Here is a 12939-nt window from a genome sequence, read left to right on the forward strand (position 1 = left end):
ACTTTCCCACAGCCCACATTTTCCAGATATCCTGGTTAGAGGACTCACAGGACTCCTGTTTATTCCATTTAAATTCACGGGATCGTCTAGAACACATTTCTAGAACACCTGGGGACATCTTGGGAAAGTTAATGGAATAGTAGAGCTACTATGAGTTAGCTAAAACTGAGCGCTACAATATACTGTATCATATGAATAAAGTTATTTTGAAGTCCTGGAATGTGATCATATACTGTATCATATGAATAAAGTTATTTTGAAGTCCTGGAATGTGATCATATACTGTATCATATGAATAAAGTTATTTTGAAGTCCTGGAATGTGATCATATACTGTATCATATTAATAAAGTTATTTTGAAGTTCTGGAATGTGATCATATACTGTATCATATTAATAAAGTTATTTTGAAGTTCTGGAATGTGATCAAATATAAGATAAATATAAGTTATTTCTTGCCACAGTGTTTTTTGTTGTTGTTGTTGTATTTTACCCCCCCCCCCCCCCCCCCCCCCCCCCCCAATTTCGTGATATCCAATTGCAATCTTGTCTCATCGCTGCAACTCCCCAACGGGCTCGGGAGAGGCGAAGGTCGAGTCCCCCGAAACACGACTCACTAAACCGCACTCCTTAACACCCTCCCCGCTTAACCCGGGAAGCCAGACGCACCAATGTGTCGGAGGAAACACCGTTCAACTGACAACCAAAGTCAGCCTGTAGGCACCCAGTCCGCCACAAGGAGTCGCTAGAGCGCGATGAGCCAAGTAGAGCCCCCACCGGCCAAACCCTCCTCTAACCCGGACGACACTGGGACAAACCCTCCTCTAACCCGGACGACACTGGGACAAACCCTCCTCTAACCCGGACGACACTGGGACAAACCCTCCTCTAACCCGGACGACACTGGGACAAACCCTCCTCTAACCCGGACGACACTGGGACAAACCCTCCTCTAGCCCGGACGACACTGGGACAAACCCTCCTCTAACCCCGACGACACTGGGCCAAACCCTCCTCTAACCCGGACGACACTGGGACAAACCCTCCTCTAACCCGGACGACACTGGGAGAAACCCTCCTCTAACCCGGACGACGCTGGGACAAACCCTCCTCTAACCCGGACGACGCTGGGACAAACCCTAATCTAACCCGGACGACGCTGGGCCAAACCCTCCCCTAACCCGGACGACACTGGGCCAATTGTGCGCCGCCCTATGGGACTCCAGGTCACGACTGGTTGTGACACAGCCTGGGATCGAACCCGGGTCTGTGGTGACGCTTCAAGCACTCGTGAAGCCCTATACTACAGGGTTCTTGCTCCATTCCTATACAGTACTAATACAGTGTATTCCATTGTGTCACAGTAAAATGTATAATTAATGTATTTCTGTTAGTGTTAGTCTAAACTATTATACAAAATACCACCTATGATCTCCTCAGTGAAAACAGCTGATGTGAATGTATGTTGAGTCTCTCCTCAGTGAAAACAGCTGATGTGAATGTATGTTGAGTCTCTCAGTGAAAACAGCTGATGTGAATATATATTGAGTCTCTCCTCAGTGAAAACAGCTGACATGAATATATATTGAGTCTCTCCTCAGTGAAAACAGCTGACATGAATGTATATTGAGTCTCTCCTCAGTGAAAACAGCTGATGTGAATATATATTGAGTCTCTCCTCACTGAAAACAGCTGATGTGAATGTATATTGAGTCTCTCCTCAGTGAAAACAGCTGATGTGAATGTATATTGAGTCTCTCCTCAGTGAAAACAGCTGATGTGAATATATATTGAGTCTCTCCTCAGTGAAAACAGCTGACATGAATATATATTGAGTCTCTCCTCAGTGAAAACAGCTGATATGAATATATATTGAGTCTCTCCTCAGTGAAAACAGCTGATGTGAATATATATTGAGTCTCTCCTCAGTGAAAACAGCTGATGTGAATATATATTGAGTCTCTCCTCAGTGAAAACAGCTGATATGAATATATATTGAGTCTCTCCTCAGTGAAAACAGCTGACATGAATATATATTGAGTCTCTCAGTGAAAACAGCTGATATGAATGTATATTGAGTCTCTCCTCAGTGAAAACAGCTGATATGAATGTATATTGAGTCTCTCCTCAGTGAAAACAGCTGATATGAATGTATATTTAGTATCTCAGTGAAAACAGCTGATATGAATATATATTGAGTCTCTCCTCAGTGAAAACAGCTGATGTGAATATATATTGAGTCTCTCCTCAGTGAAAACAGCTGATATGAATGTATATTGAGTCTCTCCTCAGTGAAAACAGCTGATGTGAATATATATTGAGTCTCTCAGTGAAAACAGCTGATGTGAATATATATTGAGTCTCTCCTCAGTGAAAACAGCTGATGTGAATGTATATTGAGTCTCTCCTCAGTGAAAACAGCTGATGTGAATATATATTGAGTCTCTCCTCAGTGAAAACAGCTGATGTGAATGTATATTGAGTCTCTCCTCAGTGAAAACAGCTGATATGAATGTATATTGAGTCTCTCAGTGAAAACAGCTGATATGAATGTATATTGAGTCTCTCCTCAGTGAAAACAGCTGATATGAATATATATTGAGTCTCTCCTCAGTGAAAACAGCTGATATGAATGTATATTGAGTCTCTCCTCAGTGAAAACAGCTGATATGAATATATATTGAGTCTCTCCTCAGTGAAAACAGCTGATATGAATATATATTGAGTCTCTCCTCAGTGAAAACAGCTGACATGAATATATATTGAGTCTCTCCTCAGTGAAAACAGCTGATATGAATATATATTGAGTCTCTCCTCAGTGAAAACAGCTGATATGAATGTATATTGAGTCTCTCCTCAGTGAAAACAGCTGATATGAATGTATATTGAGTCTCTCCTCAGTGAAAACAGCTGATATGAATATATATTGAGTCTCTCAGTGAAAACAGCTGATATGAATGTATATTGAGTCTCTCCTCAGTGAAAACAGCTGATGTGAATGTATATTGAGTCTCTCCTCAGTGAAAACAGCTGATATGAATGTATATTGAGTCTCTCCTCAGTGAAAACAGCTGATATGCATGTATATTGAGTCTCTCAGTGAAAACAGCTGATATGAATGTATATTGAGTCTCTCCTCAGTGAAAACAGCTGATATGAATGTATATTGAGTCTCTCCTCAGTGAAAACAGCTGATATGAATGTATATTGAGTCTCTCCTCAGTGAAAACAGCTGATGTGAATATATATTGAGTCTCTCAGTGAAAACAGCTGATATGAATATATATTGAGTCTCTCCTCACTGAAAACAGCTGATATGAATGTATATTGAGTCTCTCCTCAGTGAAAACAGCTGATATGAATGTATATTGAGTCTCTCCTCAGTGAAAACAGCTGATATGAATGTATATTGAGTCTCTCCTCAGTGAAAACAGCTGATGTGAATATATATTGAGTCTCTCAGTGAAAACAGCTGATATGAATGTATATTGAGTCTCTCCTCAGTGAAAACAGCTGACATGAATATATATTGAGTCTCTCCTCAGTGAAAACAGCTGACATGAATATATATTGAGTCTCTCAGTGAAAACAGCTGATATGAATGTATATTGAGTCTCTCCTCAGTGAAAACAGCTGATGTGAATATATATTGAGTCTCTCCTCAGTGAAAAACAGCTGATGTGAATATATATTGAGTCTCTCCTCAGTGAAAACAGCTGACATGAATATATATTGAGTCTCTCCTCAGTGAAAACAGCTGATATGAATATATATTGAGTCTCTCCTCAGTGAAAACAGCTGATATGAATGTATATTGAGTCTCTCCTCAGTGAAAACAGCTGATATGAATGTATATTGAGTCTCTCCTCAGTGAAAACAGCTGATGTGAATATATATTGAGTCTCTCCTCAGTGAAAAACAGCTGATGTGAATATATATTGAGTCTCTCCTCAGTGAAAACAGCTGACATGAATATATATTGAGTCTCTCCTCAGTGAAAACAGCTGATATGAATATATATTGAGTCTCTCCTCAGTGAAAACAGCTGATGTGAATGTATATTGAGTCTCTCCTCACTGAAAACAGCTGATATGAATGTATATTGAGTCTCTCAGTGAAAACAGCTGATATGAATGTATATTGAGTCTCTCCTCAGTGAAAACAGCTGATATGAATGTATATTGAGTCTCTCCTCAGTGAAAACAGCTGACATGAATATATATTGAGTCTCTCAGTGAAAACAGCTGATATGAATGTATATTGAGTCTCTCCTCAGTGAAAACAGCTGATATGAATGTATATTGAGTCTCTCCTCAGTGAAAACAGCTGATATGAATGTATATTTAGTATCTCAGTGAAAACAGCTGATATGAATATATATTGAGTCTCTCCTCAGTGAAAACAGCTGATGTGAATATATATTGAGTCTCTCCTCAGTGAAAACAGCTGATATGAATGTATATTGAGTCTCTCCTCAGTGAAAACAGCTGATGTGAATGTATATTGAGTCTCTCCTCAGTGAAAACAGCTGATATGAATGTATATTGAGTCTCTCAGTGAAAACAGCTGATATGAATGTATATTGAGTCTCTCCTCAGTGAAAACAGCTGATGTGAATGTATATTGAGTCTCTCAGTGAAAACAGCTGATGTGAATGTATATTGAGTCTCTCAGTGAAAACAGCTGATATGAATGTATATTGAGTCTCTCCTCAGTGAAAACAGCTGATATGAATATATATTGAGTCTCTCCTCAGTGAAAACAGCTGACATGAATATATATTGAGTCTCTCCTCAGTGAAAACAGCTGATGTGAATGTATATTGAGTCTCTCCTCAGTGAAAACAGCTGATGTGAATGTATATTGAGTCTCTCCTCAGTGAAAACAGCTGATGTGAATGTATATTGAGTCTCTCCTCAGTGAAAACAGCTGATGTGAATGTATATTGAGTCTCTCCTCAGTGAAAACAGCTGATATGAATGTATATTGAGTCTCTCCTCAGTGAAAACAGCTGATATGAATGTATATTGAGTCTCTCCTCAGTGAAAACAGCTGATATGAATATATATTGAGTCTCTCAGTGAAAACAGCTGATATGAATGTATATTGAGTCTCTCCTCAGTGAAAACAGCTGATGTGAATGTATATTGAGTCTCTCCTCAGTGAAAACAGCTGATATGAATGTATATTGAGTCTCTCCTCAGTGAAAACAGCTGATATGAATGTATATTGAGTCTCTCAGTGAAAACAGCTGATATGAATGTATATTGAGTCTCTCCTCAGTGAAAACAGCTGATGTGAATATATATTGAGTCTCTCAGTGAAAACAGCTGATATGAATATATATTGAGTCTCTCCTCACTGAAAACAGCTGATATGAATGTATATTGAGTCTCTCCTCAGTGAAAACAGCTGATATGAATATATATTGAGTCTCTCCTCAGTGAAAACAGCTGATATGAATATATATTGAGTCTCTCCTCACTGAAAACAGCTGATATGAATGTATATTGAGTCTCTCCTCAGTGAAAACAGCTGATATGAATATATATTGAGTCTCTCCTCACTGAAAACAGCTGATATGAATGTATATTGAGTCTCTCCTCAGTGAAAACAGCTGATATGAATGTATATTGAGTCTCTCCTCAGTGAAAACAGCTGATGTGAATATATATTGAGTCTCTCAGTGAAAACAGCTGATATGAATATATATTGAGTCTCTCCTCACTGAAAACAGCTGATATGAATATATATTGAGTCTCTCCTCAGTGAAAACAGCTGATATGAATGTATATTGAGTCTCTCCTCACTGAAAACAGCTGATATGAATGTATATTGAGTCTCTCAGTGAAAACAGCTGATATGAATGTATATTGAGTCTCTCAGTGAAAACAGCTGATGTGAATGTATATTGAGTCTCTCCTCACTGAAAACAGCTGATATGAATGTATATTGAGTCTCTCCTCACTGAAAACAGCTGATATGAATGTATATTGAGTCTCTCCTCAGTGAAAACAGCTGATATGAATGTATATTGAGTCTCTCAGTGAAAACAGCTGATGTGAATGTATATTGAGTCTCTCCTCACTGAAAACAGCTGATATGAATGTATATTGAGTCTCTCCTCACTGAAAACAGCTGATATGAATGTATATTGAGTCTCTCCTCAGTGAAAACAGCTGATATGAATGTATATTGAGTCTCTCCTCACTGAAAACAGCTGATATGAATGTATATTGAGTCTCTCCTCACTGAAAACAGCTGATGTGAATATATATTGAGTCTCTCCTCACTGAAAACAGCTGATATGAATGTATATTGAGTCTCTCAGTGAAAACAGCTGATATGAATATATATTGAGTCTCTCCTCAGTGAAAACAGCTGATATGAATGTATATTGAGTCTCTCCTCAGTGAAAACAGCTGATATGAATGTATATTGAGTCTCTCAGTGAAAACAGCTGATATGAATGTATATTGAGTCTCTCCTCACTGAAAAACAGCTGATATGAATGTATATTGAGTCTCTCCTCAGTGAAAACAGCTGATATGAATATATATTGAGTCTCTCCTCAGTGAAAAACAGCTGATGTCGATAAACAGTGTATTGTAGCTACTCTCATACATACTTGAGAATCATATAAATCGTATTGCATTTTTTCCAGTTTTAGCTACAAACTCATCTTCTTCGTTCAATGATACAGTGATACAGTATAGGTCATGGTCCGTGTCCCAAAATGCCCCCCCCCCCCCTACCCCCCCTTATTCCCTGTATGGGCTCTGGTCAAAAGTAGCACACTATAAGTAGGGTGTAACAGAGTGCCTTCTGGGACATAACCTTGCTGTTCGTGTGGCTACTGTTCTTGGCTAACAGCAGATACGTGGTATCATAACAATGCGTGAAAGTTGTCCATAGTTTCTGTTTTGTTTTTTGTGTCCTTGTGCTACCAACAGTTGACGGATTGAACATCTCTTCTCCTTCCGAGAACGACTCCAAGATACAACCGTAGAAAATGTATCCTCCTAATCACATTTCAGGAACAGGTTTGCTGTTCCAGAATGTTCCAGATTAGAACCAGTGGGAGGCTGCCGAGTGGGAGGAGCAATCATAATAATGGAGGCTGGGATAGAGTCAATGGAATGGCAGCAAACAACATGGAAACCATGGAAACCAGGTGTTTGGGTGTATTTGATACCGTTCCACTAACTCCGCTCCAGTCGCTACCACGAGCCCCGTCCTCCCCAATTAGAGGGCCACCAACCTCCTGTGACTATAATGTTGTTCTAGAATATCCATCCGTGAACATTCTGGAATGCCCACGAACGTTCCTGAAAATTCTCTCGCTTCCTGGCGGGTGATGTTCTAGAACGGATCTACAATCTAGATTTAGAACGTTCTAGAATGTTTCGTCTGTAAACATTCCAAACATTCCGAGGTCCTATCACTTCCCTGCGGGCGACGCGGGAGGTTTCCTGCAGCATCCCGGTCGGCATATTGACCGGAAAACGCTCCTCTTCTTCTTCTTCTCCTTCCACTTCTTCGCTCCCGGAGAGGGAACCTCTAGGGAGACAGACTTCCGTAGTGTTCCGATGCGTTTCTCGTGCTCTCGGATCTTACACTGCAGGTGTGACTGGATGGCGAACCCCAGACTCTCTAGATCCACCGACGCGCCGTACACCTCCCAGGTCATCCCTTGTTCGTCCCAAACCACGTTCTGCACCGGCCCAGAGTCCTTCCTCTCCTGTTCGGGGTCACCAGCTCGTTCTGGATTCTCCGCAGTCAGTTTGGTGGTACTCTTCCCTGGGTCTGGCTGGAACAGGTCCGATCCAGTCTGGTTCCATTCCAACCCCGGTTTCTGTTTGTCTCTGCCCGAGCCTGGTTTGTGTCTGTGGGTCCTGTGAGAGGAGGAGTGGGAAGGAGAGGAGTGGGGTCTGTGTTTGTGGCTAGTCTTGGTACCTGAATTGTCTGTCTGTCTAGTTTTAGCTTTGCTGTGGGTCTCGGATGGTTTCTGCTGCTTGTCGTTGGTGACAGTGGTCGGCAGCTCCTCATTGGTGGTCGGCAGCTTATCTTTACTGCTCGGGTGCTCTGATTGGCTGCAGAGCTCGATGTCTATCTGACAGATGTGTTGGAATGGGGCTAGGCCAATAGGAATGCAGCACAGGGGCGGGGCTACTGCATTCAGTCCCTCCTCCTGGTTCTGCGGTGTGACCAACCTTGACTGAGAGCTCTGTAAACCAATCAAAGGCCCCAGTTCTCCATTTAACCCCTGACCTCTGACCTGCTGGTCCATGCAGAGGTCACAGACAAGGATACTCCCCCTCTGAACCCCAGCTGTCAGCCCATTGGACCGTGAGTCTGTGTCTCTCTGTCCGTCACTAGCAACACCTTCCTGTTTCCCTGCGTTGCCACGGTGAGTGCGTAGGGACAGGGTGAGCAGGCGGGGGCTGGTAGTGGCGGAGCGGTCACACACCTCCACTACAGCCTGAACCCCCACCTCCCTCCGGGCCTCACCCCAGGAACGCCTCACCTCGCTGGGGTTAGTCATGGTGCCGGCCTCTTTACACACTCTGGAGCTCCAGGTCCTGGTGGCTGGCTGGTGTTTATCCTTCTCCTCCTTTCTTCCCATTTCTTTCTTCCCCTTCTCCGTTGCCCTTGACGACGCTTCATTGTTGTTGCCGCCGGTGACGGCGATGACATTTCCATCTCCCACGTGACTCGGGTCTCCCAGCGGGACTCCAGGTGGCTTGGTCTCCCACAGCAACCGGCCTGCGCAATCGTCTTGGCTATGCCCGTCATCCCGGCGATACTCTGGGGGATGGACGTCCCTCTCCAGGGCCTCGCACGTCGCCGCCGTGTCACTCTGCTGCATGGCCTTCTGGGATAGCGTAGGTCCTACGGACATTCCCCCTCCTATCAGACAGGTGCCGCTCTGTGATGTCATCGTCCCTGTCGACGACCCCTCTGAGACTTTGGCGGCCATTTTGGATTCCAGTTGGCGAGCTGCATTTTCTAGAGTCGTCTCTGTGTTGTCCGTTGCCGTAGCAAAGGGGTCAGGGGTCAGGAATGGAGAATTATGGGGTGTGTTGCCCTTGACCCCTAGTGATCCCATCGACAGGTCAGAGTCCGAAGCTCGTCCCCCTGTGATGATGTCAGAGGTGGTTGATGTGAGCATCACGTCAACGGTGGTTCTACATTTGGGGCTTGAGGTGGCCAGAGGGGCGAGTGGTGGAGCAGGACCTTTAGAACTAGAACCCTTCTGATTATCCTTAGAACCCTGCATGGTTCTGGAAGCCGAGGGCTTGGAGCTCACCGCAGACAAGTGATGGGTTCTGGAGTGTTCTACTTTGGAGCTGGCATCCCAGGTGTGTTCTGTTCGGTGTGTGTGTGTTTTAGGGCTCGTGGTGTGTTTGATGTTGGGAGACCTCAGCCTTCGGTCGCTGCTAGTAGTGGTCGTGTGTGTGGTGTGTGAGGAGTGTGTGTGGGTGTGTGTGTCCGTTTTCAAGGAGAGAGCCATAGGGATCCTGCTTTTCTTAGCTTCCTCTCTCTCAGGCGTTGTTAGTGGTTTTAATACCCCTCCTCCTCTCCCTCCTCCGCTCACATCTATACTCTCTCCTTTACTCTGCCATGATCCCTCCTTTCCCGTGCAATCAGCCCTCAGACAGGAAGGGGAGGTGCCACTGCCAAGTCCTCCATTCAACTTCCTGGTATCCGCGGCGACATGGGGGGAGGCCTCACCTGGCGACAGTTGGAGATTGAGTTTAGGCTCCACCCCCCGGTTGGTGTTGGGTTCTGTGTTGCCGAGGACGTCAACAAGCATAGCCACACCCCCTGCGCGGGGCGACTCCATCTGTGCGACCACCGTCCTCCGCTTGGAACCCGGGGGCGTTTCCATGGCAATAGCGTTGTCTTCTAGAACACCCTCAGGTACAGTTTGAAGTGAATTGATTGGTTGTTGGAGTCAATGGTTGATCTTCACATTGATAGCCTGGTGGAGAATGACCAAATGCATATTATAGTCATTAGGCTTACTTGAATTGCAGTACAATAAATGTGTTATTGGAAAATAGAAATAGGAAAATAGATATGATTTCTCTCAACACACATTTTGAATATTTGCTTGGAAGAAAACATAGCAGTGTCAGAATTATACATTTGTTGTCACTGATGATACTCTGAAGTACAGATGTGACTAAACTAAATATCCCCCCACCTTCTCATCTCCTGTCCCCTCACCTCCCTTCATCTCCTCTCCTTTCCCCTCCCCTCCCTTCCTCTCCTATCATCTCCCCTCATCTACTCCCCTCCCTTCTTCTCCTTTCCTCTCCTCCCCTCATCTCCTCCCCTTTCCCCTCTTCTCCCTTCCTCTCCCCTCACCTCCCCTCTTCTCCTCCCCTCCCTTCTTCTCCTGTCCTCTCCCCTCACCTCCATTCCCTTCATCTCCTCGCCTTTCCCCCTTCCTCTCCCCTCTCCTCCCCTCCCTTCCTCTCCCCTCACCTCTCCTTTACCCTCTTCTCCTTTCCCCTCCCCTCCCTTCCCCTCATCTCCTCGCCTTTCCCCCTTCCTCTCCCCTCCCCTCCCCTCCCTTCCTTCCTCTCCTGTCCTCTTCCCTCTCCTCCCTTCCTCTCCTGTCCTTTTCCCTCACCTCCCCTCATCTCCTCTCCTTTCCCCTCTTCCCCTTTCTGCTCCCCTCCCTTCCTGTCCTTTCCCCTCCCCTCATCTCCTCTCCTTTCCCCTCCCCTCATCTCCTCTCCCCTTCTCACTTCTCTCCCCTGCCCTGCCCTCATCTCCTCACCTCCCCTCATCTCCTCTCCTTTACCATCTTCTCCTTTCCCCTCCCTCCCTTCCTCACCTGTCCTCTCCCCTCACCTCCTCTCCTTTCCCCTCCTGTCCTCTCCACTCCCATCTTCTCCTATCCCCTCCCCTCCCCTCCTCTCCTCTCATCTCCTTCCATCTCCTATCCCCTCCCCTCCTCTATTCTCCTCATCTCCTTTCATCTCATCTCCTTTCATCTCCTCTCCCCTCCCCTCCTCTCCCCTACCCTCCCCTCCTGTTCTCTCCTCTCCTCTCCTCTCCTATACCCTCCTCTCCCCTCATCTCCTTTCATCTCCTCTCCTTTCCCCTCCCCTCCCCTCCTCTCATGTCCTCTCCTATCATCTCCCCTCCCCTCCCCTCCTGTTCTCTCCTCTCCCCTCCTCTCCTGGGTTATCTTCCTGAAAATCTAAAGCTCATCAGGACCATCATTGACACCAGCCCTTATATTCACCTCATCTATTGCCTATAGGTTAATATATAAACATCCCTGAAACCTACTGTGAGTTAAATAAAACATATGAATCTAAATTGACGTTTATACCGGAAACGACAGCTTTACACACAATCAACTGGTAAATAAACTAGCCCACGCCTCATGCACACGTACCTTTCGCTCGTATTCCACTACCTGAAGTTACTGTCGACCTTGTCAAGGAATCCATAACGTTATCAGCCTATAGGGAGGCACAGAACGTCTTAGAATGATCGCGTTTTCTTGCAGTTATTTAGCAGAAAATCCACGATTATTTTGAATCGTTTTTTAGTTGTTTTTTTGTCAAAGCGATTACGATACACTTGCGTGTCCTTCTTGGTGCGTCGTTGGTGCGTCGTTCATTTGTCAGTGAACGCGACTCGCTACCCTTTGCATACAGTAGGTGAATGAATGAAACGATGCATTCATTGGGGGCGGAGACAGAGATGGAGATAGAGATCCTAGAGTCGGGAGGGAGGCGAGAGAGAGAGAGAGAGAGCGCGCGGCGGGGTGCCACCACGCCTTCAAGGATGGATACACGAAAACATCACGGGGCAGAGAGAGCAGAGGAAAATAGAAGACGGGCAAAATAGAAGAGAATCCGAGCTAACTAGGTCGCGCGTCTCAAGTTATCATACACATTTTCTATAAGCTATTTAACCCCCTAATAGGAGGGTTTCGTAAAGCCAACACAAGAAGTGTATTGATCATTTTCAAGGGGTCTTGGTGCTACACAGTGGCGATTTTAGCATGTAAATCTTGTTGGGGCAAGCTCCCCAAAATGTTGTAAATGCGTGACAGCAAAGCCGCTATACAACACTAAACAATACATTAATTGCACTATATAACGGTGACAAACGGTGCCCACAAACTGTTAGGGTCTATATAAAGCTGTCCCAACAGCAGAGCTTTCTTTCCAGCACCATGGGAATTAATTCTTACCGCCGCTACACCTGGCTATTAGTGAAGCCTTGTCTGGCAGCGAAACAGTTCATTCAGCCTCATTTACTGCCTTTCTACTGACAGTTGAGATGTACTAAACAATGGCATAAGGGGAAGATAAGCGGATAAAAGGCAAATCCATAATTTCTATTAAGACATGGACTTTGTCAATATAACTATTTGTTCGGCACTTTTGAATGGCAGCTACAGAATTCTCCCTGTACACCAAGTCAGGACCTTATGATAAATAAAGGGGGGGGGGGGGCATAGAAAGCAGACAATGAAAGCTTTAACAATATCCAATGATGCAATTTCTCTTAAACAGGCTATAGGCTACATGTACACCACCAAGTTAGAACAGTAGGCGAAGTAATGAAAGGGACCAAATGATTAGGGCGAAGCACATCCTAACAGCTCACTTTACAACATACACTTAGTTTTACTTTCTTAGCTACAGTCTACATATCTCCCTGGTATATTACTGCACAACATACACTTAGTATTACTACAGTATACATATCTCCCTAACAGCTTACTGCACAACATACACGTAGTATTACTTTCTTAGCTACAGTATACATATCTCCCTAACAGCTTACTGCACAACATACACGTAGTATTACTTTCCTATCTACAGTCTACATATCTCCCTGGTATATTACTGCACAACATACACTTAGTATTACTCTCTTAGCTACAGTATACACATCTCCC

At 44.6% G+C, this 12939-nt stretch overlaps 1 protein-coding gene across 1 annotated transcript; it reads right to left on the reverse strand.

Annotated features, from left to right (window-relative positions):
- Nucleotides 1-6428: 6428 nt before the first annotated feature.
- Nucleotides 6429-11681, reverse strand: si:ch211-149b19.2. The gene is made up of 2 exons (XM_036987071.1): nucleotides 11419-11681; nucleotides 6429-9984 (listed from the first exon to the last, which is right to left on the reverse strand). The coding sequence occupies exon 2, from the start codon at nucleotides 9889-9891 to the stop codon at nucleotides 7441-7443; it is 2451 nt and encodes an 816-aa protein (XP_036842966.1). The 5' UTR covers nucleotides 9892-9984; nucleotides 11419-11681; the 3' UTR covers nucleotides 6429-7440.
- Between the last annotated feature and the right edge of the window lie 1258 nt (nucleotides 11682-12939).

Source organism: Oncorhynchus mykiss, chromosome 9 (assembly GCF_013265735.2).
Source record: "Oncorhynchus mykiss isolate Arlee chromosome 9, USDA_OmykA_1.1, whole genome shotgun sequence".
Lineage (NCBI taxonomy): Eukaryota > Metazoa > Chordata > Actinopteri > Salmoniformes > Salmonidae > Oncorhynchus > Oncorhynchus mykiss.

Excerpts from the sequence above, each read along its gene's own strand:
- si:ch211-149b19.2 (XM_036987071.1), bottom strand. The coding sequence starts at position 9,891 with ATGGAAACGCCCCCGGGTTCCAAGCGGAGGACGGTGGTCGCACAGATG.